General features: G+C 35.3%; 1 protein-coding gene across 5 annotated transcripts in view; it reads left to right on the top strand.

Moving 5' to 3' along the window:
• Nucleotides 1–27,857, top strand: part of LOC145669708 (uncharacterized) — a 218,785-nt gene that overhangs the window by 60,940 nt on the left and 129,988 nt on the right. For 2 of the 5 annotated variants that reach the window (XM_081738016.1, XM_081738015.1), the window contains one exon: nucleotides 7,413–8,617. The exons of the other annotated variants lie outside the window; for them this stretch is intronic. In XM_081738016.1, the coding sequence (XP_081594142.1) occupies nucleotides 7,413–8,592 (1,180 nt within the window). In that variant the 3' untranslated portion in view covers nucleotides 8,593–8,617. Of the gene's footprint in view, nucleotides 1–7,412; nucleotides 8,618–27,857 lie in introns of those variants that run through there. 5 annotated transcript variants of the gene reach the window in all.

The following is a 27,857-nucleotide window of genomic DNA, read 5'->3' as shown; positions in this document are numbered from 1 at the left end:
CAGAAGATCGTGGGGAAAAAGAAGGCATTTTGATCGATCTAAATGATTTAAAGAAGATAAAAGAATATCAGAGACCTGATCCTTTTCTGAACAAATTAGATTTAAGCTTAATGAAACTAAGATTTCCTCCAAGAATACACGAGAAAGATTTAGAAAACTAGATAATGTAACATATTTCTCGGATGGTGGTATCCTCATGCGCCGTACGAAATTTCCAAGGCGAGGAGAACGACGTGATTTGGTTACCGCAAATTGTCAGAGCTTCTGCTTGTTACGGCGCGCACATTGCAAAGGAGTCTGTTCATTCATCGTTTTTAGAAATATACAGAAAACTTAGGATGCACTATTTTTGGACGAACAAGCGAAAGGATATTCAAGATTTTGTGAGGAGTTGCATCCCATGTGCACTGTTCAAGGAAAATATTAATACTAAGTTTGGGAAATTACAAAGTAGCTTAGTAGAGCGCCCGAATATTGCCGTTTATATAGATAACCTTGGGCCCCTAACATGTAGCAAGGAGGGATACAGATATTGCCTAGTAATGGTGTATGCCTTTTCCAGGCTAGTGAAGCTCTATCCAGTTAGGAGACTCACTTCGAAAATAGTGATAAACTGTATCATCAATTTTTTCTCAGAATTCGGGTATTATTTTAAGCTGATTAGTGACAATCACTCAATCTTTACTTCAAAAGTCTGGCGAGAAACTTTAAAGGCACTTGGTGTGAAATATTCAAATATTAGTTGTTATAGAGGGAAATCAAACCGAGCTGAAAAGGCCATAAAGGATGTTAAAACTCTATTGGGCCTATATAACAAGCACCATGAAAATTGGAGTAAGGACATAAAGCTGATTGAGTTTGCACTAAATTCAAGAGTAACTAAATCTATGGGCTACACGCCATTCAAGATTCATTTCGGGAGAGATTTCACGCATCCTTTGCTTAATAGGCCTGAGGCAAAAAAGAGATCAATAGATTCGATGGAACAAAATGAAGCGAAAACATATTCCAATTATGTTAAAGAAATTAATAGGAGGATGCAAATTGCTCTGGATAGGGCAAATGAAATACAGAGAAAACACCATAATCAATATAAGAAAGTTTATGATAAGGGGAGAAGAAAAAATCCTTTCAAAATTGGGGAGCGTGTTTGGCTTAGAGTTATTCGGATATCCGAGCCTACGCAGAAAATTTCATCTTCTCTTTAAACCGTTACAGCGGTCCATGGTCTATTCAGACAGGTAGCTGCAAATACATATATAATCAAGAACATATGGACGGGCAAGGAAGTGAAGTCTAATGCCGACATGTTCAAACCTTTCGTTGTACCTCTGAATTTCTGCCGCCACATTCCGGAGCTGAAAGAATAATTCATTCATGAGTTCTCCCAGAAGAAGGAAAAATTAAAAGGAGGGGGGAAAATTAGGTATCCCACTGACACAGTGGTATGACTGTTTCTCTGACCATAGTGAGGTCTCAGAAGTCAGTTTTTTCCCTCTTTCTTTAGCTTTAGTTTAGCTCTAGCCAGCAAAGAAGTAGTTTCGTACTGACGGCACGTAAAGTCCCAATATGAATTCTTCGAGAAGAAAGTCTACGAGATCTGTCTATATAGCTGCCAGACCAAATCCGGAACAGCCAGAATGTTTACAACTTCTGTGTCATGTCGACTCTAGACGCAACAGTAAACGAAGAGAAAGACGTATGAACAATGTGCATTTTAATTCTCAAAAGAAAAGTAAGTTGCAATTTTTCGATAAGTCTGGCTGATTTACGTGATTAAAAGGCGGAGACAAAGTCCGACGACAATAATACTACAACTAATAGATTAGAGCTACTAAGAAAAATTAGTGAAGCACAGAATGCGGATAACAATCGCCCTTTCTACGAGTAAGACAGACCTGGAAGAAGAAGAAAGCGAGTTTCTGGATCTCAATCCAGAAGACCAAAGTCTCTATGAAGAATTCCCGAAAACCCCAGGGAAGGACATACATTTCCTAGATACATGTAAAGTAGGAAATAAGGGTGTAAAGAGACGTCTTCAATTGCAAGTGTCTGTTCTCTAGTGCGAGGTGGTGAGAAAACAAGTGATAGTACGAGACTGTGAACTGTGAATTACAGGCTCTAATGCCCGATATTTTTTTTTAATATTTTGTGCTCAGTGATTATGTTGTGTATTAAGAGAAGTGAACTGAAAGTGACTGAAGACTTTTGTGATAAAGATTACACAGTTTAAATTTCAATATTTAATATTTTAGTGTTATTGTCTGTGTTTAAGTGAATGAAATTTAAAATTTCCTCGATCCTCAGAACGTGGACTGAACGAGACTCTGAACTTTCAAAGATTCTGAGAAATAATTTTAAGCCAAGTGCTTTTGATTTTCTTTTTCTTTTTTTTATTTTGTTGGTTGTGCATATGCAAGAGTCACTTTATGCCTCTTCTTGTATATATTTAAAAAATTTAATATCGTAGATATACATATATATTATTAGTATTATTATATGTTTAATTATGATAAAATAAGATGGGGATCCCAGGCCTGGGTAGCATTTAGTTCATATATTCTGATTAGCATGTAAGAATTATTATCAATATTATTATTGTATATATGTTTGTATATTCCATGTATTTTTTTCCTTAGGGATTCTTAAAATTATTGACAAAAACCTTTCTTTCCTATTGCTAGTTTTAGAAACCAGTTTATTTCTGGATTTAGCCAGCCAGCTTTCGAGAGTGGAGCCCGGTTTCTCTCAGAGTATCAATGGATTGTTTGTAAGGGAGGTCAAAGCGTCCCTTTTCGGTAGTTCCCTATAAATACGAGGAGGAGCTGTCATCCTCATCTTCATTTTTGGCTAGGCTTTACGCTCGACGCCTCGAAGATCATTTTCCAGCTTTATGCTGGCTTTTTTGCCTTAGTGATGGCATTATAGGTTATGATAGGTTCCTTAGAAGTTTAGCACTTTTCAAGACTCAGAGGAGTGATTCTGAGACAGGAAGTTTCACAGCTTTTCAAATGAGAGGCTGTATTCCTGGGTAAGATAGGTTTGGTAGGGCAGTCCCTGGTTAGGAATTTCTTTCTTTTCTTAATTATAAGGATTTAGTTAGAAGTTATTAAGTTAATATATGTGATTTTAATCCTACTTCTATTTTGGAAATTGGATTTTTCTTAGATTTTTCTGAGGCTTTGTAAGCTTTCAGTTAAGTCTGGTTTCTACTTGAGGGCCAGCAGCAGGCCAATTTGATATTTACGGATCCTATGGTTTTGGGTTCTATTTCCCTTATGAAGGCAGGTGTCGTGATCGGCCTGCTGGATAGAGTTTATAGGTCTTACTCTTAAGCGATAGAGATTATGGGCCTATATCGTTTTGTTAAACATTCAACAATTTAACCTGTTCCAGAGTGAGGGACATATTTATTTCCTACTTGAGGAAATATTGCCTTACCTTTAACCTTACCCACTCCTTGTAAATTGATTAGATTAGAATCGTTTATTTAGTAGTATTGCCTCTGATAGGTTTTACTACGAGTAGGCGTTAGGCCAGGTTTCTGAACGAGTGCCGAAGGAACCTTTGAAAGTTAAGGGCTCACTGGAAGGCGTGTAAGTGAATGCAAAGAAGATGAGTCCGCAGGCCCAAAGATTTAGAGTAACTTTAGTTGAAGTAAGGTTTCATTTAATGTTCTTAAAGAGATAGCAGAGTAGGAACTATATCTCGAATATGGGCTATAGTTTGGAATATAGTTTCCGAGAGCCAACTTGTGGACTCGATAACTCTTTGAGCATTAGATTGATTCAAAGTTAAGCCCAAAGATTTTTCTTTTATAAATAAAGCATAGAGAGGAAAGAATTTAAAGCTTTTATTAACAGGATATGTTCCCGTATGTAATTTCATTGGATCAAATTTTATACCCCTAGACAAAGCCAGAAACTGATATCCTGTGGGTTAATAGGATATTAGAATTTGTATAATATCTTTATTATACACCTTTTAAAATATATGCAAGGGATTTGGAGCAGTTATTCTTGAGATTTCGAGTTAATTAATTGAGAATGTTTGTATGGCGGGTTGCCTAACATAATTACCATCTCCTGAGCGAAGTACGGTCACATTATTATTATTATTATTATTATTATTATTATTATTATTATTATTATTATTATTATTATTATTATTATATATACGCAATCCCCATAAGATTTAAGATTAACCCACACATGCTTTCTAAAAATATTTTTTTGTTGCAATACCTGTTCACAACAGTACCATTAGTTAATGATCGCAGACTACTGCAATATATCTTCCATGTTATTTTATCTTATTTATCATTGAAAGTGCACTTGTTTTATCATCATCTATTTCGATACTCACCATCTTTTTCCTCGTCCTTTTTACCCAATTCGCAATACGAAGCTTTGCAAACCGATGCTATGCTGCAAAACATGGAAACAAATAATCAGAATCAAGAAGAGGAGGTCTAATGAAGAAACTCAGCTCAATATACAAACATTGTCAATACCTTAGTGTAACAAGCAAGAAAAAGAAGAAACCAGAAAATGAATAAAATACATTTTAGGCTTATCTATGTTTTTTTAATTTTTTATTTCATCAATATGATACATACAACGTTATCAGACTCAAAGTAATGTTCTCTGCGCTATAAGACGAGAATCATGGTCATGAATATTGTTCAAAATTCCCACCTAACGCATACACAACGTTGACCAGGGACACGTCGTCGTATCAAAGGCTCGCGCATAAAAACCAAGTCATCGATCACGTGACCGTACTAGCATTTGACACCCTAAGGGTCGCACCAAATTGAAAGGGGACACCCGTCCATACATTATAGCCCTATCAAAGAGGATAAGTTGAGTCAATAACCGAACACGTGCTTGTACTAAAATTTGGCAATTTTGTACGCATGAAAGGACCATCGAAATTTATCATGATACATATAGACGTCCTGTAAATGCTTAAATTGGACATTTTCAAAATTAAAGGGGTGTTCCTATGAACCCCTGCCAAAATTTAAAGGATTGCACCAATGAACCTATGTTTTATGATAAGGAATGGACCCCAAAACATGACCGTATAACCATATAAGGTAATAGTACCTCATCAAAGGCGATCAATCGGGCCTAAAACCAAATACGTGGTACAACGTATTGCTTACGATTATATTTTGGCAATTTTGTACCCCTAAAAGGGAACGAGGTGGACCACCCAAGTTTATCATAATACATATTAAGGTCGTATACTATTATACCAAATGTTTAAATTGGGGATTTTCCAAATTTGAAGGGGTCGGCCAATGTAATCCTCCCAAAAATTTAAAGGGGTGCATCAATATGCCCATGTCTTATGAAAGGTAATGGACCCCTGTATACGCCCATATAACTGTATATGGTAATAACACCTCATCAAAGGGGATAAATTAGGTCAAAACCCCCGAAATTTAACTTTTTTTGGCAATTTTTTACCCATTAAAGGAAACGAGATGATTCACCCAAATTTATAGTGATTTATATTAGGGTCCTATACTATTGTACCAATTGTTTAAATTGGGCAGTTTTCAAAATTTAGGGATGGGCCAAGGTATCCCTCCCAAAAATTTAAAGGGGTGCACTAATATACCCATGTCTTATGAAAGGAAATGGACCCCTGTGTACGGCCATATAACTATATAAAATAATAGCACCTCATAAAAGGGGATAAATTAGGTCAAAACGCTCCGAAATTTGACTTTTGGCACTTTTTTGCCCCACAAAATGGAACGAGATGGACCCCAATACTAATACAGGTACATACTTTGGTCCTAAGCTACCATACCAAATTATTAGATTTGCCAATTTCCAAAATTTAATGAAGGTGGTCCTATGTACCCCTGCCAAAATTTAGGGGGTGAACAAAGGTACCCCTGCCAAAATCTAGAGGGGCGGTCCTAAGTTCCCCTCGGTCTTTGACTCCGGGCCAAGGTAATTGACCTTTGGCCTATGACGTCACAAAGATCGGGGTTAAATTCCAAATTTCGCCACAACGGGGGGCCTACTACTTGCAGGGTCCTTATCCTTCCCTGTCTCACTCAGAAGCGGTCCTGTTTCTTCCAATTTGTTCACTAGAGACCATATTGTGTTTTTGTCTCGGGCAGAGCATGAGGTAAATTTGTTTCTTAGTGACCTATGCGTTGCCACAATAGATTCTGTTCTCCCAAAACGAACGATAAACTCATGTTGCTCCAAAGAGTACACTATTCTGACTGTCTTTATCATGCAAAGTTGCACAGAACTATACAGCATAATTCCCAATACAACTGCCCAGTTTTCTCTTTCTTATTGACATTGTCGAGGTTGTCAACTAACGAGAAAAACTGAAATCTTTAAATCGCGCCGCACTTCATTCCAATTGTAAGGTACACTGGCGAATATTTGCTGTTTTTCTTGAGGCGTGGCCGATATTAACCCGAATGAATTTAAACCAGTAAACATATATCCCACCCTTCCTTGATCATTTGCTGTAAACCGTATGGAAATTGGACTTCGATTAGAAATTCTAGACCCAAATGAGATCTGAGAGTTTTACAAAAAAAAAAAAAAAAAAAAAAAATCAACCTGTACAAAATGTAAACGGTAAATAGAAAGGAAAAATAAAGAAATCAAGATTCTTACTAATAATAGGGGTAGAAAATAAAATTTGAAGTAATGAAAAATATTAAGATAGTGTTGCAGAAGAAGTACTACTTAGGGTGAGATAATAGGAAAAAACAAGGATGGTATAGAAATATAAAATTAATGAATGGTTGAATAGTGTAATTCCTACAACAAGACGAACTGCACTAACATACTATATAGAAACTGCTAGACGTATGTCCAAAACGTACTACTGAGAGAATATAATGTATATAATTATAATTCAAGATATAGAAACCTGATACCGATAGGTCAAGTAGCTCTCCACTTACCTCACGTAAATTTACCACAGTTGTGATAGATTTTTTCGACTTTTTAAATGTAAATTTAATTGAATCTTCAAGTATTCTTTGTTGTAGTCGATCCCTTTAACTCTTGCGTACCAAAGGTACCCATAGTAACACACCGCTAGTGGCTTATGGACAGTGCTTACTTAACAAGTAAGCCTTTGCGCCAGTCTAGCGATCTCTTTGTTATAGAACTTTTAGCAATTACTATTGTTATTAACATCATAATATTCATAGTTTTATACAACATTTTCATTCAGGTATGCACATATTAAAACGGGCAAAGTATTAGTTACCACTCATAAAGACAGAAGCATACGAAATTTTCATAAATCAGTATTCCATACCTTTTCCTATGTGAATACACCTATACTCAGCTTTATTAACGTAACGTGTTTTCTACCTTGCTTTTCCTTGATTCAAATGTATTTTCATTTCGTAGGATTTCTGAACAGAAGGCATCGAAAAGTAAGGATAATAGTAAATTGGGTGGACATTTTGGTAGAAACAGCTGCTTGTTTTCAGTTAGATCACGCAAACAGCCCAAAAATGCTGAAATCGATCACAAGGATAATCAGAAAGTTAGTGACGTGAAAGTAGTATTAGATATTATGCGTGATGTGATTAGATGCATTTTGTGTGGTAAGACTTTTAAAAACATGACTCTTGTGCACAAACACATGAAATTGCATTCCATTCATGTGTGTGCTGAGTGTGGGGACTTCTTTGTTTATGAATGCGACCTTAAGAATCATATTTCATTTCATACGAAGAACAACCCCTTCACATGTAAATCTTGTGGCAAAGGATTCCAAATAGGGCGGAATCTAGAAATTCATATTAGAACACACAGTGGTTATAGACCATTTTCGTGTAAAACATGTGGACGAAGATTCACTCAGAAAGCCGCCTTGAAGAAACACTTACTTATTCATTCTGGCATAAAAGATTTTGCGTGTAAACAATGTGGAAAATGTTTTGTGCAGAAAGTGGGTTTGGAAAGACATCTTCGTACTCACTCTGGAATAAAGCCCTTTAAATGTAGTGAATGTGACAAATCATTTTCAGATAACAGTGCGTTTACAAGACATAAAATTATTCATAGTAAAAAGAAACCGTATAAGTGTTCGCTTTGCCCACAATCATTTGCAGATTATGGTGCTTTGCTCAGGCATAAACAAACACATGGAACCGAGAAATACATTTGCGATGAATGTGGTAAATCCTTTTCTGTAAGGTCGTACTTTTTACTCCATTTGACCCTACATAAAAGATTAAAGTCATACAAATGTGAAGTTTGCAACAAAGTATTTGCAAGAAAAACATATTTATTAGTTCACTTAAAAATTCATGATTCATACTTTTATTGGTGTGATATATGTGGCGCACACACTAGAAATAAAGGCAATCTTGTCTCGCATATAAAGAGGAGGCACTTGTGTGAAAGGTATAATTGCCCAATATGTGACAAGGATGTCAAAGGGGCATATCTTAAGAGGCATATGTTAGTACATAATGAAAAACGTGATTATTTTCTTTGTGACTATTGTGGTGTATCATACCAAGCTATAAGTGGTTTGAAATATCATCTAGCTCAATCTCATATGGAATCTAATGTATAAATACGTAAAAATAAAGATCTATGAAAGAAAATTCGCATCTTTAGTACTTCCCTAATTATTTGCAAATTAACTAAGTTAAAATAACAAAGGATGATGAAAAGCCTTAGGAAACATGAATCGCTAGGGATGATGCTACTTTACTACTATGTTTACTTACAGGGTGAACCACGGAAAATTGGAATTGAAATACACTGCCAAACTGAAGCGCATGGTGGCACTAGTTGCCATGCCGTCTACATCACAGATATCTGCCATTTAGTTTACAATAAGTAAGCATTGGCCAGTGTCCGTGCGTGTTGAAGCGGTGGAAGCCTTTGTTCACGAGAAGGGTATAGTTGTTCAGCAAGAGCTGCTACGTAAGCAGGACCGGTATTTTAATGTGCGAAACAGGAAAGCAATTGCCAGATTGGTGAAACAATGAAGAGAAATTGGTTCTTTCGTCTTCAAGAAGCATGAAGAACCTTGAAGGACAGTCAGTACACCAGAAAATATAGACCGTTCTTGTACACCAGCAGCAGCAAAGTCAACAATGATCAGCCTGTTGCCATCCAAGAACACTACACATGTCGCAAACATCAGTGAGTCACGTTTAGAAAGATCTACACTATCATTCATACAAGATACAGACTGTGCAACAGTTGCACCTGTTCGACAAAAAGCTTAAAAAAGAGATGTGAATTGTTTTTATAAAAACTGAATCGCGATAAAGACGAGCTAGACAACATTATGATGCCTGAAGAGCCTAATTTTCACCTTAATGCATGTGTCAACAGAATTTTCGTTACTTGTCGGACACAAATTCTCCACGAGATTCCTCATCAAACCCATAAAATTGTCGTTTGGTGTGGCATCATTGTTGTCAATGGCATTGTGAGCGCATATTTTATGAGGACGAGGAAACTGTGACAGTCAATACCGAGCGCTATGGGAACATGCATATCAACGTTCTTTAACCAACCCTACGCAGAAAAAAGTACTTCAACACAACATGGTTCCAACAAGATGGGCTATATCACTTCCCGGTCGTCTGTGACTATCATGAGAAGAATATTTCCACCAAGTATAATCACTCGCTTCGCAGATATCTCATGGCCGACTAGCTTGCCAGATCTTAGCGCCCCAGACTCCTTTCTTTGGGAGGGGCTGCGGTGGTTCAGCAGTAGAGCGTTCACCTCTAGGGCTTGGGGTCCCTGGTTCAATCCCAGGTTGCGCCAAGTGAACTTGCTGGTGGGCAAACACTATACAAGGATTTTCTCAGGATTCTTCCTTTTCTCACACTTTCTTCAGTTCAGCATTTCATTCATTTCTCATCACACCGTCTGGTTTAGCCTAGCCGGCATAAGCCTGGGACGTAAAACTTAATGATTTCATTTTTCTTTGAGGTTACCTGAGAAAAAAGTTAATTCTATCAGCTGGATAGTCTTCTGAATATAAAGGCAATGATTCAAGAAAAGAATTGTGCAATACTACGAGACTTAATCCGTAATGTGAAGAGGAATTTCCGTGTACAACTGCTGATATGCAATGATCCGAATGGAGGTCATTTAAAGTATGTTATTTTTTTGAAAATAATTACATTGCGGTATTTTGAAAATTACCATTAATGGATATACTTGTACGATAGCGAATCATAAAGTTAGTTAAACTAGTTCGCCGCGAGGGCAAGTTGTGGGTAGTGACTAGTCAATACGGGTCAATTTTCAGTAACTGCTGATACGTCTGAGAGCAAGGCTTGTGTGGTCTCACGTCGTGTTATATGTGCAGAGCCGGCTACATTCATTGGCGCATCAACTGGATGTTCACTCCAAATTGGAGATGCTTGCTACGATCAGATTCCCATGGGCTAAACGGCTCAATTGCATGAACATTCATCGTGAAATCACTGCTGTATGTGGTGAGCCTGCAATATCTCGTCCAGGCATTGTAAAATGGTGTAAACAGTTTGACGTCTGACGCACGGAACTCAGGGACAAATATCTCGAAGGTAGGCCCGCAACGTGCAGTATTGTTCCTATGTTGACCGTGTGGACAGATCATTAGAGAGAATCGGCGCAAAATACTGCAGCAAATTGCCAGACTGCTGAACATTTCGTAGAGCAGTGTGTTCTGCATTGTTCACGAGTGCCTTGGCCTTCGTAAACTGTGTCAAAGATTGGTCCCTCGGATGTTCACAAGGGACAACGTGTCCAATCGTCACTGGAATTTAGCAACGGTATTCTGTGGAGGACTACGAGTTTGTGTGACGAATCGTCGCAGGGGATGAAACGAGGGTCCACCAATTCACCTCCGAATCAAAGAGAACATTGATATAATGGATGCACATATCACCACGAAAGAAGGCCCAAGGATCAATCTTCAGCACGAAAGGTCATGGCGACAGTGTTGATTGACATTGAGGGTGTGGTTCACGTGGAATTTATGCAGTGAGGAAATTAAAGAAAACTGCCGGGTACAATGAGCGCTGGTGTGATTTTGTTGCGCGATAACGCAACACCACACAAGGCCCGTCAAACGTCCGGACTGCTGTAACGATGTGATATGGCAACATCCTCCATACAGTCTAGACTTAGCGCCATGTGATTATCATGTATTCGGTAAGCTGTAAAAATATCTTGCTGGGCGGCGATTCGGAAACGATAATGTAGTGAAACCAACTGTCTGCAGGTGGTTACGTAGCGGTGGAAATGATTTCTATGCATCTTGAATCGAAAAGTTCGTTGACCGTTACAAGAAATATTTACAGTCTCTTGGTGACTATATGGAAAAGTGAACGTAGAGTGTATGTTGTCATAACCGTGTTGCCAATGTGTAGATGGTTATATAAATGATCATGACTTGAAAGTTTAACTTACTTTTTGATTCATCCTCGTACATGTCATGGTTAGTAGTAAAATGCTTCTAGGTCTAACTATCTTCTTTAATGAATGTTTAAATTGCCCCATTTTCCGTGGTTTACTCTGTTTTAGGACCAAGGACAAACTATCAGAACGTAATGCGTATAACACGAATTCAATAAATATGTAGTTGTTGCGAAGCTGTTGAAATGTATTCGAAGTTTAATTGCATTAATTAAATACAAATTATATAACATGTAAAATATATTATTTGCCAGGCCAGGTACTAATCCTAACTGTAATATCCAATTTAAAGTATTCTATGGTGCAGTTTATGTTAAAATGTAAAAATGTTTCAGTAGCACATGTTTCGAACTATGTTAACTCTTGATTTTTCTCTCATATGAGAGCAGATACGAAATTACTTTAGTTCAAAGAGACGATGTGCATCTAGGAATAAAACTCGAGTCTACGTTTACACGTAAACAATATGTAGGTAATGCGATAAACATACGCTGCTTAATCTATTTAGGTAATGTGGAATCCAATATTCCGATTTTAAGCATTGAATGTTAAGACGTGCTAGTACTACAAAAATTATCCCTTGTATTTTTTTCGGGTCAGAATGAGAATAATGTATGGTCAGGTTGTCCTAAAGGTGATATGTTGTGAAGCACTTTTGTAGCAGCTTCGTAGTATATATACTCTGTTCTAGTTTCTTTCTGTCTCGTAGTAGGGGCTATATATTGTACATCATCATAAAGTGTTGCCTTGAATTGATAAATGGTGGTATACGTTCGAAATAACTTTGTATGTAGTACTAGTGCTCCAACAGGTCTTTTCTTTTTGATTGCGTTTTTCTTTCGCAATGCAATCATTCACTGAGCAAGTGATATGAGAATATGAAGCAGTGACATGTTCTTATCGTCGTTAGTTTTGAAACGCAGTGTACCCGTGCATCTTCATCCTGTGCCTATAAATCGAAAACAGTTAGAAAGATGAAACAAAAAGTGATATACAAAAACCACGTTGCACATCCAGTGTCTCTTCCAGACATGTATTTGGGGGCACTGCCCCTCGGAGCTCTGAGAGTGGCCCCCGGAGGAGACCAAAACAATGCGTCTATAATATTATAATAATAAATAGAATAGTGCCAGCATTGCTCCCCGGAATAATAGGTGTGCCCCGAAATACTTTTTTTTTTTGAAAGAACGACTGTGCACATCGAGGTGAGCATTTTGCCTTACCCGTGGGATCCTGGGAAGTAACCTGAAAAATTGAAATGCCAAAGTATCTTGGAAAGACAATGATGAACAAAACTTTTGTAGCTTCTGGGCCACCGTTTATGAAATTGTTACAATTTATCATGTGTCATTTCAGCTAAAATGTTCAGTGCTTATAAATCAAAACCATTGGAGATATAAAGATAAGAGGTAACTAAGGTTAGAAAATGATAGGGAATGGATCGAATATTGCTTTTTTTCTTTACCCTAATATGCATTTTTTCTAGATCCCCTAATATGCAGGCTTGAGGGTTACTCAGAAATCTCAAATGCAATTTTTATTCCCGTCTCCAATTCATTCCTTGCGTAACTTCCATTTTCCAGAGTATCTTTTGCTAACAGTATTAACAACAAAGTCAGAGCTTTGGCCACAGAGATATCTTATAGAAACATCCTATTGCAAAACATGTCTTCATTTAAAATTCTCGACTTATTTCCCAGGACCTCAAGTTACAGGGCTTTTAGGCTCAAGTTCAATGCCCCATTGGATCCATCTCAGTACCCTCTTATCTCAGCTTTTGTTTCATATAACTCCAACCGCTTTTGATTTACAAGCACAGGACATTTTGATTGAAATGCTATCACTTACATGGTACCCCACGTAAGTTACGGTGGCCCACATGAAAAATGTTTTCTACATATTTGTTTGTTTCTTTCTTTCTGACACATGCAACGATATATCTCAAAATCTTTGTTATTTGAAGTGTTTGAGTAATCCCCTGACTTACTGTTAGAGGGGTTTGAGAGTAAAGCAATATATTTCACTCGATGCACACGCTGGCACTCTTATCTCTCTCTTTGTTTCACTCTTTTATCTCTAATCACTTCTGATATATAGGCAGTGAACAAAGTTGCAGACTCACCCTGTGTAATTCGTTTTATGGCTTATATAAGTACAATTTCTGTAGGACAAATTGACATAAATTGCGTGATATAGCATTTTTGATGTTCATATTCGCCAAAGACGCATTACTTGGCTGAAAATCTACGAAAAATGCATAATTTTTATGACTGTAAGAAATACCCCGACTATACTTCTGCTCTGCTGTATTTTGTCACCATGTAGTCATACAACGAGCTATAACTATATAGTGTCAACTTAAAATTGAGAAGATATGTTCTGCGTTCGAGCTAAGCTACGAGTGAAAATCTTCCAAAGTACGTCGAGCTCATTACGTGGCTTTTCATTTACACCACAAAAGATGCACAGGTACATGTTTGGTAGCAACGGAGAATTACGGTGTGATAGCCGAACTTTCCTTCACTCATAGTACTTCTGCACAAAATGAAAGTCCGGTCATTGTTGCATTATTAGCACTTCGTTTTAAAGCTTGAGCAATTATTGAATTATGTGCCACAATTCAAACATCAAAGTCCTCAACGCACTTTCATAGTTTTATTTCCGATTTTGTGCACTACTTATTACGTAACACATTTTCTTTTAATAACTGAGCACATTTACCCTAACATTATCGTTGTGATAAGTATGCCACACTTAGAAATGGTAGTGGATGTACATGTCCTGGATAAAAAAATATCTTAAGAAACGGAGTTGTCCATGTTGAATATATGAAGTATATAATACAGAAATATTATAGGAAAAACACTAAAAGCTGCTGACGAGGGGGGAAAATACTACCTTGTTGAACGATGTACAATCGGACACACAACACGCATAGAGCTAAACATCTAACTTGAGAACAGAAACAATTTCAAGTCTCATGTTACATTATTTGTGTATTCAGCAAACAAATAAAGGTGATTAATGAATGCCATTATATTTTATTATATCACAATCTATATTGTATAGTAAGTAGTTGTGCGGCACCTCACCCCCTGTAGCTGAAAAATCACTTTTTTCCCGGACTTCCTGAGAGCAAGGACTCAATTTTACAGTGTCGCACGATACGTGATGCCTCCCGTACCGTCCAGCTATGGAAAACTGAACACCTCGAAAACTCGTTCTCTTTTACGCCCCCCTTTTTAGGGGTATACTCGTTCCCTTTTACAACCAGAGGTGTACTCGTTCCCTTTCATGAGCATTTCTCAACCCCTATTTTAACAGCAGAAATTACATAAGACTAGGAACACATGTATGTAACATAGCAGAGCTAATAAAAGACTATGATTACATTTCCAACTTTATTTAACATAGGAGAAATTACATAAGTATACGAACACGTATCATAGCTAATAAAAGAGTATAGCTTATTTTCAAACTCTATTTTAATATAGCAGAAATTACTTAAGATACGAACATATAGCAGACCTGAGAAAATATTCCTTTTTTCAACGACTAACATAGCAGAAATTACATAAGACTATTAACACGTAGCAGACAGTAAACACATTTTCCAACCCTTATGTAACGTAACAGAAAATACGTAAGACTACGAACACACAGCAAAGCTAATAAAAGACAATGAACACATTTTCCCACCCTTATGTAACATAGCAGAAATTATAAAAGACTACGAACACGTAGTAGGGCTAATAAGAGAGTTTGACTTATTCTTCCACCCCTATTTTAACATAGCAAGAGTTACATAATATTATGAGCATAGAGACTACAAACGCATATTTTAGCAGACTCCTATTTAACATAGGCATGACTGCAAACATAACACAAAATAATGGGTGTGTATTAGTTCTCTTTTATAATCCCAATTTTAGCATAGCAGGAATTACTTAATACAATGAACACATAATCCAATCAGAAATTACACAGAGACTACGAACACCATTTCTAACGCCTATCTAACATAGCCTAGGTGTGTACTTGTTCTCTTTTACTACTCCTTTTTTCAACCCCTATTTAACACAGCAGAGATTGAACCAATAGCAGGGTTGTACCTTTTATCAATCCCTATGTAACATAGCAGAAATTACACAAAAATTCATCTAATAATATATGTCCCAAAAGTACTGATCATCGACGTCAAAAGTTTAAACACGAATAACTCGTAAACGGATCCACATATTGAGTAGGTGTGTCCATATTTAGTATTGCGTCATCAACTACATGTCCCAAAATGCTGTCAATTGAGGTTAAAGGTCAAATATTTAAACGCTAATAACTCGTAAATGGTGAGACGTACTCAGATGCTATTTCCACATTTAGTAATAGGTCGTCATCAACTACATGTCCCAAAATGCTGTCAATTGAGGTTAAAGGTCAAATATTTAAACCCTAATAACTCGTAAATGGTGAGACGTACTCAGATGCTATTTCCACATTTAGTAATAGGTCGTCAACTACTAAATGTCCCAAAAGTACTGACCATCGAGGTCAAAGGTCAAATATTTAAACCCAAATAACTCGTAAACGGAGCCACATATTGAAGGGGTTTCCACATTTAGTAACAGGTCATCATCTACTATATGTCCCAAAAATACTGATCATCGAGGTCAAAGGTCAACTATTTAAACCTAAATAAGTTGTAAACAGCGACGGATAAATTTGCATGACCTATTCCGTTTTGTTTCAAGTACAAGAATGTGAAGAAGGAATAAATTTGGGTGTCCTATTGACTTCTGTACCAAATATTTATATAATTTTGTACACTACGGAAATAAACGAAGGAATAACTGTGTACTAACCAGTAAAACCAAAGAAGGATTCTTTTAACTAACACAGACTTGTATACCATTTTGTACTACACCAATAATAGAAAGAATAAATTTAGGTGCTCTACGTTTTACACCACGAAAGAAATGAACGTCCATTTTAGCTAGCTGAGTATTTCATACCATTTTGTAGTGTTTAAATACACAAAGGAATAAATTTATGCTAAGTAGAAAATGCGAAAAAACCATTTTAACTGGCTCAAAAGTTCTATACAATTTTGTATTATTTAAACAAACGAAGGGATAACTTTTGAGTGAACTATTCAATTTTGTAGCAAGAAAAAAAGCGCAGAATGACCATTTTAACTAACTCGGAATTTAATATTTTGTACTACTTAAATAAACGAAGAAATAAATTTCGATGGGGTATTTAGTTTTGTACGAACCAGAAAAAAGTGAAAAATTAAAATTAGAGTAACCTCTTTTCTTGTGAACCAACTGGGAGAAGTGAAGGGCCATTGTAGATTTTCTATTATTCAAATAAACGAAGGAATAAATTTTTACTTACCAGAAAAGACGGAGAAGGCTCATTTTAACTAACTCAGCATTTTGTACCTTTTTGTGCTATTCAAATAATCGAGAGAATAAATTTGAGTGATCTATTTTATGTTTGTACCCATCAGAAGAAAAGCAAAGAAGGACTATTTTAACTTACTCAGCACATTATACTTTTTGTTACATTTAAAGAAATAAATAAATAAATGTGGGTTTCCTATTTCCTTTTGTACGAACGAGAAAGCAAAGAAGGACCATTTTAACTGGCTTAGAATTTTATACCTTTTATAATGTTTAATGAAGTGTTAAATTGCTGTGACTATTTAGTTTTTTACCAAACAGACAAAAGCTACACAAACAAAGGAATAAATTTGTACTGTCCAGAAAAAGCGAAGAAGAACCATTTTAACTAGCTCAGAATTTTATATCATTTTGTAATTCTCAAATAAACGATAAATAAATTTGTGTGACCTAATCAGATTGTAGCACGCAGGAAAAAGGAAAGAATTGCCAATTTGTGCTACTCAAATGAACGAAGGAATAAATTTGGGTGGTCCACTTAGTTTTGTACCAACCACGAAAAATATCAAAGAAGGTTCATTTTAACTAGCTCAACATTTTATACATTTCTGTGGGATTCAATTAAATGAAAGAATAAATTTGAATGTTTTATTTTTAGTGGTGCTAGATTTTGTACTATTTGGTACATTGTTTGGTTCACCCAGAGAAAGGACCAGTTTAAAGTAGCATTGCTAAAGAAACTTTTATTGCCTCTCCCGTCACTAAGTTAGGCTCATATTTCTATTGTTAATGGACGTGCGTTTCGCATATTAGGTCTTACATTTATTATAAGTTGGCAAACAACTAACGGCGACGCTAAAGTCCGAAGTTTCCCGGACACTAACTAAATATTTGAACCTGAGGTTTAACCAACCAGAGCTGCCATTGGTTACAGACGAAAAATATTCAATTAGAAGAAGGTTGGTCATAATTCAATTTTAATTTAATTCTGTAGAACAGAGTATAGCAATTAGCGTTATTGAGGGATGAAGAGGTAATAAAGAAGAAGAAACAGCATGTATGACCATTTTGGATCACAGTGTTAATAGACGAAAAGACAGAAGAAAAACCAGACGAAGAAGAGTTCATACCAAAGTAAAAATCAACTCACCAAGGAAATGAAAAGTTTTTCTAAGTTCCATGTTGCACACCATCTATAAAAATGCTGAATTATTAGCAGTAAACAATTTTATTCAACTAAAAAACTATTATTTCAAGTGCTGCAAATATTTAAGCTTCTCAATATTAATTCGTTTTGAATAAAATAAAAAACGTTAAGAATGAGTTACCTAACATCTGTGTTATTAGTTTAGTGAGGATCCTAAGGTACAGTCTATTGAGCGCAAGTTTGTTTATATATATATATATATTTATGTGTGTGTGGGGGGTGTATGTATAACAGGGCACCTTACTAGTGGAAGGCAAACGGCTATTAACATTAGTATTTTAGTGTAATTTCATTAGGCAAAATCTCCATATGTAACGCATTTTTACGTGATGGGAGAGGCAATTAGTAATGCTACTTTAAAGTGGCCCTTTTTCTGGGTGACAACAATATACAAAATAGTACAAAATCTAGTACCATAAAAAAATAGAACACTCAAATTTATTCCTTCGTTTATTTAAATCACACAGAAAGGTATAAAATGCTGGCTACTTAAAATGGATCTTCTTTGCTTTCCTTCTGATTATTACAAAATTTAATAGGTCACTCAAATTTATTCCTTCGTTTATTTGAGTAGCACAAGATGGTATAAAATGGCTAGGTAGTTAAAATAAACCTTTGCTTTTCTTCTGATTGCTACAAAAGTAAAATAAATCACCCAAATTTATTTCCTCGTTTACTCGAATAGCACAAAATAATACAGAAATATTGAGCTGGTAAAATTTACCTTCTTCGCTTTTTTCGTGGCTTTTACAAAACTAAATCGGCCACCCAAATTTATTTCTTCGTTTATTTGATTAGTACAGAGTGTAAATTCTTTCCTTTTTCTGCTTGCTACAAAACTGAATAAGTCACAAAACTGTATTCCTTCGTTTATTTGAATATTACGGTCCTTTTGCGCTTTTTCTGGTTAGTACAAATTTATTCCTTTGTTTAAATAGTACTGGTATAAAATACTAGCTAGTTAAAATTTCGTTTCTCATTGGTACAAAATTGGATACGTCACTCAAATTTATCCCTTCGTTTATTAGAGTAGTACAAGATGGTGTAAAATACTCAGCTTGTTACAATGGTCCTCCTTCGTTTTCTTTGTCGTTGGTAGAGCATCCAAATTTTTTTCTTTCGTTTATTTGATAAGTACCAGTTATACATAAGTTCTGAGTCCTTTTTGTTTTTTTCTGGTTAGTACTAATTTATTCCTTTGTCAATAGTACAAAATGGTATAAAATACTCATAGTTAAAATGGCCGTTCTTTGCTTCTCTTCTGATTAGTACAAAATTGAATAGGTCACTCAAATGTATTTCTTGGGGGCGCAGTGGCTCAGTGGTAGAGCGTTCACATCCGGTACTTGGGGTCCCTGGTTCGATCCCAGCGTGTGGACTTTGTGGTGGACAAACGCCGTGCTCGTGGGTTTTCTTGGGGGGTTGTCCCGTTTCCTCCCACTTTCTTCATTCCACCATTTCACTCATCTCTCATCATCACCATCTCCCTTAGCTTGACAGGCATAACCGTGGGACGTAAAACTTAAAGATTTCATTTCATTTTCAAATCTGTCTTTGTTTATTTGAGTAGTACAAAATGGTATAAAATACTCAGCTAATTAAAATGGCCCTTCTTCACTTTTCTGGTTGGTACAAAATTATTTTTTCCTTTATTTGCGTAGTACAAAAGTTATAAAATTCTCAGTTATTTCAAATGGCGTTTCTCGTTGGTACAAAAGTAAATAAGCCACTGAAATTTATTGCTTCGTTTGTTTGAGTAGCACAAAAAGGTATAACATGCTGAGCTTGTTTAAATGGTCTTTCTTAGCTTTTTCTGGCTAGTACACATTTATTCCTTTGTTTATTTGTGTAGCACAAAAGTTATTAGTTAAATAGTATTTCTTTGCTTTTTCGGTTTGGTACAAATTTATCCTTTCGTTTGTTTAAATGTCACAAAAGCTATAAAATTCTAAGCCAGTTAGAAATGGTTCTTTGCTTTTTCTCGTTGGTACAAAAGGAAATAGGACACGCCAATATATTTATTCATTTTTTAATTCTTTTTGTGCTTGGTACAAAACTAAATACTCCATCCAAATTTATTCCTTCGTTTATTTGAGTATTACAAAATGATATAAAGTCTGAGATAGTTAAAATGGTCCTTCTTCGCTTTCTTCCTACAAAATTGAAAAGCTCACTCAAAAGTTATCCCTTTGTTTGTTTAAATAGTACAAAATGGTATAGAACTTCTGAGAGAGTTAAACTGGTCGTTTTCCCCTTTTTCTAGCTAGTACAAATTTATTCTTTGCTTATTTAAATAGTACAAAATGGTATAAAATACTCAGCTAGTTAAAATGGACGTTCATTTTTCTTTCATGGGTATAAAATGTGGAACAGCTAAATTTAATCTTACCTTTATTGAAGTGGTACAAAGGGTACATAAATTTTGAGTCCCTATTTGATTTTTCTGGTTACTACAAATATATTCCTTTATTTTATTAAATATTTCAAAATGGTATAAAATGCCGAGTTCCCTAAGCTGACATTTCTCGTAGGACAAACAAACTTATTCGTTTGTTTATTTGAACAGTACAAAAGTTACACATAAATTCTGATTCCTTTTTCGCTTTGTCTGGTTAGTACAAATTTACCCGTTTGTTTATTGAAATAGTACAAAATGATTTAAAATAATCAGCTAGTTAAAATGTCATTTTCCATTGGTACAAAATTGAATAGGTCACTGAAATTTATCCCTTCGTTTGTCCAAATAGTACAACATGGTCTAGAAATTCTGAGCGGGTAAAATTAGCATTTCTCGTTGGTACAAAATGAATAGACCACGCCAGTATATTTCTTCGTTTATTTAAATAGTACAAGATGATATACAATTTTCAAATAGTTAAAATGGACCTTCGCCTTTTTTAGGTTAGCATAAAAAGATTTAGGTAGTTAATAAATTCTGAGCTAGTTAAAACGGCATTTCTTGTTGGTACAAAATTAAATAGGTCACCCAAATTTATCCCTTCGTTTGTTTAAATAGTACAAGATGACAAAATTCTCAGCTAGTTAAAATGGCATATCTGTTTTCTTTCTCGTTAGTTCAAAAATAAATATTCTATCCAAATTCATTTTCGTTTATTTGAATAACCCAAAAGGTACGGAAATTTTGAGCTACTTAAAATGGAGTTTCTTTGATTTATTCTGGTTAATAGAAAAGTAAATAAGCCTCTCAAATTTATTCCTCCTTCACTTTTTTCTCCTTGGCACAAAATTGAATAGGTCACAAATTTATCCGTTGCTCCGTTTACGAGTTATTCGGGTTTAAATATTTGACCTTTGACGTCGATAGTCAATACTTTTGATATTTGTAGTAGTTGATGACGTGTTACTAAATGAGGAAACATCATCTCAATATGTACCTTTGTTTAAAAATTATTTATGTTTAAATATTAGACCTTTGATCTCGATGCTCAGTATTTTCGCGACGTTTAGTACTTGATGACCTATTACCAAATGTGGAAACAGAACCTCAATATGTTGCTCCGTTTACGAGTCATTTACGCGTAAATATTTGACCTTTGTCCTCGATGGTCAGTACTTTTGCGACATGTACCATATAAATGCTTGTGTAATTTCTGCTATGTTACATAGGGGTTGATAAAAGGGAACGAATACACACCTTTTATTGGTTCATATTCTCTCCTGTATTAAATAGTTGCGTGTAATATATGCTCATAGTCTTATGTAATTTGTGCTATTTTAAATAGGGTTAAAAATAGGCCATACTCTTTTATCAGCTCTGCTATGTTAATATGCTTGTAGCCTTTCTTGTGTAACCTCTGCTTTCTTAAAATAGGGGTTGATAATAGGGAACGATTACACCCCCATTATTCTCTGTTATGTTGGTAGTTTTTGATATTTTGCATAGGAGTGCTGTTAAAATATGGGTTCGTAGTCTCTTCGTTTATTGCCTTACGTAATTTTTGCTCTGTTAAAAAAGAGGCTAAAAAATGGTCATAAAAGAGAACGAGTACACCCGTAGGCTATGTTAAAGAATTGTTAAAAAGTTAGACGTAGCCTTTCTTATTTAGGGGTTGCGAAATGTGTTCGTAGTCTTATATAATTTCTGCTATGTTACATAGTGGTTGGAAAATGTGTTCATAGTCTTTTATTAACTCTGCTACGTTCGTAGTCTTATATAATTTCTGCTGTTAAGTATGTGGTTGGAAAATGTGTTCATAGTTATATGTAATATGTGCTATATTAAATAGTGGTTGAAAGAAGCCATGTTCTTTTATCAGTTCTGCTACATGATCGTAGTCTTTAGTAATTTCTGCAATGTTAAAATAAGGGTTGAAAAATAAGCCATACTCTTTTATTAGGTATGCTACGTGTTCGTAGTCTTACGTAATTTCTGCTATGTTAAAATAGGTGTTGAAAACGTATTCATAAAGGAACTAGTACACCCCTAAAAAGTGGCAGTAAGAGGGAACTAGTACACCCCTAAAAAGGGGGCATAAAAGAGAACGAGTTTTCGATATGTTCGATTCCCATAGTTGGACGGTACGGGGAGCATCACGTATCGTGCGACACTGGAAAATTGAGTCCTTGCTCTCAGGAAGCCCTGGAGAAAGGTTGATTTTTCAGCTACAGGGGTAAAGTGCTGCACAGCTACTATGGTAACGCTCTCGACTTCGCTGCGAGCAGGCAAGAGTTCGATTTCCGATGTAGTGGAATGTCGAAAACTGTCCCAAAGTCAAACAATATCTAACCTAACTAACAGGATCTATGGCTTCTGGAACTGGAAGGTTCAATGCCCAGTCCTCAAAGGCTCTACACTTATGTCCTTAGCCAATCGGATCCAGTTTCAATTTTGTATTCCTATTTCTACGAGATCATCTTAATATTGCCGTCGTGTCTGCGGCTAGGTTTACCTAACGTTTTTCCATTGCATTTCCAGCTAAAACTTGGAAAGCGTTCCTACTTTCTTCTAGTCTGCCTACATGACCTACACACCCGAATCTTCCAGATTCCATGGTACTAACAATGTTTCGTATACCTACTTACTTTTATTGTTCATGAAATGTGTAATAAATTATGTAAATTCAGTATTTAAAATAGTGTCGTTATTTTACTAGCTGTTAGGAAATATATCCCTACAAATGCCAAAAACAAAATTATACTTACAATTGATGATATATATAAACTGGAAATTTGACTTATTCTAAACTCACTTATAATTCGGAAGATATGCACCGCATTCGTTTTTGTTATATTAGAATCCTATTGCTGTTACTAGTTTAACAAGGCTAATTTTGATAATTGAAAATACACTAAAGAATTCTTGCGAAATAACTCTCAAAATGCAAGAAAATTATTTAGCTAAATACGAAAATAGAAATTGTGTAATAATGAAGTTCATCTTTTTTAATAAAGATTATACATGGGCATATTGAAAGAAAACATCTGTAATGAAATTTAGTGACAACTGATGTGTATTAATCTCCCAATCTTGTCTCAAATAGTTGACGCTGTAGCCAGTTTTCAATAGTTACGTAATTGTCAAATTATCAATAGATTAAATTTCACATTTCCTTTCATGATTTAGCTTAGGTGTTTACAGGCATATTTTCTGAAATATTATTTTTTCTGTACATGTAATCTTAATAACATTCGTATCAAATAAAAAATACGGAAATACCTTTATATGCTTTCTACATATAATACATATCAGTACTTTAACATTGGCCCATGTATATAGATACGAGGTATTTTTCATATTTTGTAATTCACATTTCTCTATTGGTATAATTAAACGCAAATATCAAACCAACTTAACCATCTTTTCTGATCCAATAAGCATACATCTCTACTGAAATCAAAATTGGCAAGTAATCAAGTCTTGAACATTTGTGGGAATTGGTTTTGTAAACACCAGTAAAGAACAGATTTGAATAAAATTAATTAATTTTTGCATTGATATTTGTCTTCTGTTTTATATGTGAAATCTTAATTATTATTCTGCGGGACAAAACTAGTTTGAAAAATTTTGTCAATATTATAAATTTCACGTGATTGATTTTTTTTACATGCCAAGATTTTTTTTCCAAAAAAATAATAATTTAGATATAAGTTACAGTTCAATGCTCGGAAATGCAGTTATTTTACTCTGTGGAAGGAAAAGCTAAAATAAAACTACCTACGAACCATGTTCGTACCCTTTTCCATGCTCTCAAAATTCAACTTCTGCCTAGTAAGATTAATTTCAACTACATTACTAAAACTTTCCCAATGTTATATCTCGTTTTACCTTAATTTTGTGGAAACTTTCAACCAAAAATTTTGCTCCAGATTTACTGATCGGCAAGCAGATGAAACGGGTTATGCCATTGACTAGTTTTCCAATTGCTTCATTTAGTACATTTTCTACAATTTCAGTTCAATCTTTTGTTCAGGAATTTAGTGATCACATTTCAAGTGTATGAAGTGCCTTGCTTTTGCTAACAGCATCAAACTTGCGAATTATATACAGGATCAGGAATTCCATACGACTAACTCCACTTAAAACTACCATCGAGAACCTAATTTCAACCCGAGACGTTCAGTAAATCAGAGGTTCATACGCCTGTTTCCATTGCAATGTTGCATTAAAATATGGGAATATATACTAGATTATAAATATAATACGCCTTTTTGTAATAATCATCAAAATTTTCTCGGCGAACAATTTTCAAAATATCAATTTACGAAACCGAATAAGGAACGACATTACTAAAATAATATAAATTCACATAAGAATTTTCCTAAATATATGGATAACGAACTTTATCATAATTGTCACTACATTCACACTGAAGCTAGTTAAATAACAACATAACTAATTAAAAAGGTGTACAATAACTTTAATAAATGTTAATAATAAACTAAATTTGCAACAACATATTGTAACATTATTTAAAAATTAACACTATAGGAAATTTTAAAGAAAAAAAATCCTACACATCCTCAGTGACGTTTTTGTATTTTCCTCATTTACACCAACCAAATGAAGAAACAGTTCCAGTGGTTCAAATATATACAGACAAGTATCCGTTAAACACTCCTGTAGAATTCGTTTGTAGTGCAATATTTATGCTTTGCTTTGATGAACTTATTTTAGGGATAGTTTATCGATTTGTTAAAAGCAGATACATTTTGTACGTAATTGCTGATCTGTTTCTTAAAAAAAATAATTCAAAAAGTGTAAAAGTTTTCTAAACTATTTTCTTTTTACGATAATGTGACTTTGGAATCACCGTGAACATACATTACTAACCGTTCACCAAAAGTAGCAAAATATAATTGAAAAAGCAGTGAAACTATTTCTATTTCAAGTAGTGTAACAAGAGCTTTTAACCTCTAGTACATAATTTTCTGTGTGTATGTTAGTAGTGTTGCATGTTTCAGTACAGAGCTTGAAAGATCATTCTCATCACTGAAGAATGAAAACATCTTCTTCAAGTAATCCATATCCCGCCAAGTGAACGGTATATTATAAATCCTACACAAGCTTATTATCAACCAGAAAGTATAAAGGGATTGGTGGCAAGAGGATGTGATAGAATGGGGGTCGTGATAGGAATTAAGTTGAGAGCCACTGGCCTAGGGCTAATTAGCTCTCGCTTAAAACATGAAGCACGTAATTCCCCATTGGAAACCCTTTTTTGAGTCTACTTACAACAATGCTATTTGTATGAACATGTAATAAGTTTTTGTCGTATTCCCACGCTTTGAACTGCACTGTCAATGAATTCATAAATTGGGAGTGTTTCCACCTTCCGAAATTAAAGTTCGACTTCCTTCCACCACTACCACGCAGTAGAAGATAACGTCCTACATTGCTTTGAACAATTTGACCTTATTGCACCATACTTTGTACCGGACTTGTATCAACAGTACTGTGCTAATTTGGGTTCATTTAAACCACATTATCTGGTCCGATTTCTAATCTTAATGAAGATAATCCGAATCCATTTTGTAAGTGTGATGAATAAATCGATATAAAGTCCAAAGTATTCAAAAATGAAGAGAGAAATCACGTGATTACTTATTGTGTATTATATTTCCGTTCGTTTCTAATAAAGACAATAGTGTGCCAGTATACGTACAGTTCGAAATACTCAGTACAACGCATACTTGGAACATAAACCTTATTTTATTAGCTGCTCGAAGTGCCCGCCCTCAGTGGTGGATCTAGAAGGTGAAAACTGGGGGGGGGGGCAGAAAGTACCCAGACCCTAACTAGAAACAGAATATAAGAGAATCAATGTGATTCTCTTATAGTAGAAATAGTTAAACAAGTATATATAAACTTTCAAAAATATATAAATAATAGCTGAAATTATTTTGTCACTGAAAATACTGGGGGACCTAGCCCCCCGGCTCTGGCCTACATCCGCCTCTGCCCGCCCTAGACTTCCATACAGTAGTAATTTCTGCGTAAATTCTGTAGGATCTCTATGTTAGTTTCCGCAATTCTACCACTATTCTTTGCCACAGCTCATGTAATGAATGTGACCCTTTGTGACGTAGAGTTTATAGTTTAAGTGCCTCTACAGAAAAAGTCCAACGGAGAAAGATCAGAAAACCTCGCATGGCACTCAATAGGACCTCTGCTATCTATCCAATGATCATGAAACATCTGATCTAAAAATTGTCTAACCTGCACATCATAATGTGGTAGTGGACTATCTTGTTGGAAAATATTCCGAAAAAACTGGATCATCTTCAACTATTTTATTAGTCATAGAGTCCATATAATTTTGTAACAAATCAATATAGGTGTGTCCGTTCAAGTTATGTGGCAGAAAGACAGAGCCAACAATACGACGACTCAGTATGCCTTATGTCTCATCCAGGTCACACCAATATTTGATAATAATGGTACCTTTATTCATTAACGGACTCCAGATAACAAAGCATTTCAAGTCAACATATCAAAAACAAGTTTGAGTAGACAGCTGGGATACTCATGTTGCTCTCTGTCCCCGTTAGCGAAATGAGGACAGATTCGTTTCGTGTAATGTACATTTTCATAGCCTGGTTTGCTAATGATCTCTAAATTAGACAATATACGTTCAACTCTATCACATGCACCGTATTCATTGCATTTCCATTCAAAATATATTTTTGTATATTGGCCCAAAAGAGCTTTCAAATGTGCATTACGTGCTCCTTCTTTTAATTTGCAGTAAATTAATGTTCTGCCCTACACCGTACTAGACGACATGCGTTATATTCATGACAACACAGCGGATGTTTCTGGTACTCTAGAGATGATAGAGATTGCTCAACGGTTAATAGGAAACAAATGAAATTTTAAAATTCAGTGCTACTGTTATTTGTAAAACTTTCGAACGTGACTTCTCCGCAGTGTTGCGTGAACTTTTCAAATAATAACCTTTTTGTAACAAGAATTAAAGGGGCTTTTACACATTATGTTATTTTACAGATGTTGTCATTTAATAATAAAGGTTCCGCTAATAAACCACTGGAAATAGAGCGACACATCTAATGTTTCTCACAGTGCAGATTGTTGGCGTTGATTCATCAGCACAATTAGTAATTGAAAATATTCATAACGTTTACTAGCTTTAAACACAATTTTGTTTGAAAATTCCAGTGTCTAATGGGTAACATTTCTGAAAGCAATTTCTCCTAACATATTGAGCGAAGTTTCAAAACAATCGTATTTTCATAACCATTATCAAATATGCTTTCAAGCGATATGCATTTTGACCCATGTTGTGCTTTATGAAGAAAACATTTCGAAATTAGGCTGCA

The sequence above is a fragment of the Thermobia domestica genome, chromosome 14 (genome assembly GCF_964235325.1).
Source record: "Thermobia domestica chromosome 14, izTheDome1.hap1.1, whole genome shotgun sequence".
In the NCBI taxonomy this organism is placed as follows: domain Eukaryota; kingdom Metazoa; phylum Arthropoda; class Insecta; order Zygentoma; family Lepismatidae; genus Thermobia; species Thermobia domestica.
The sequence above is the reverse complement of the archived record's forward strand: the minus strand, read 5'-3'. Positions and strand labels throughout refer to the sequence as shown.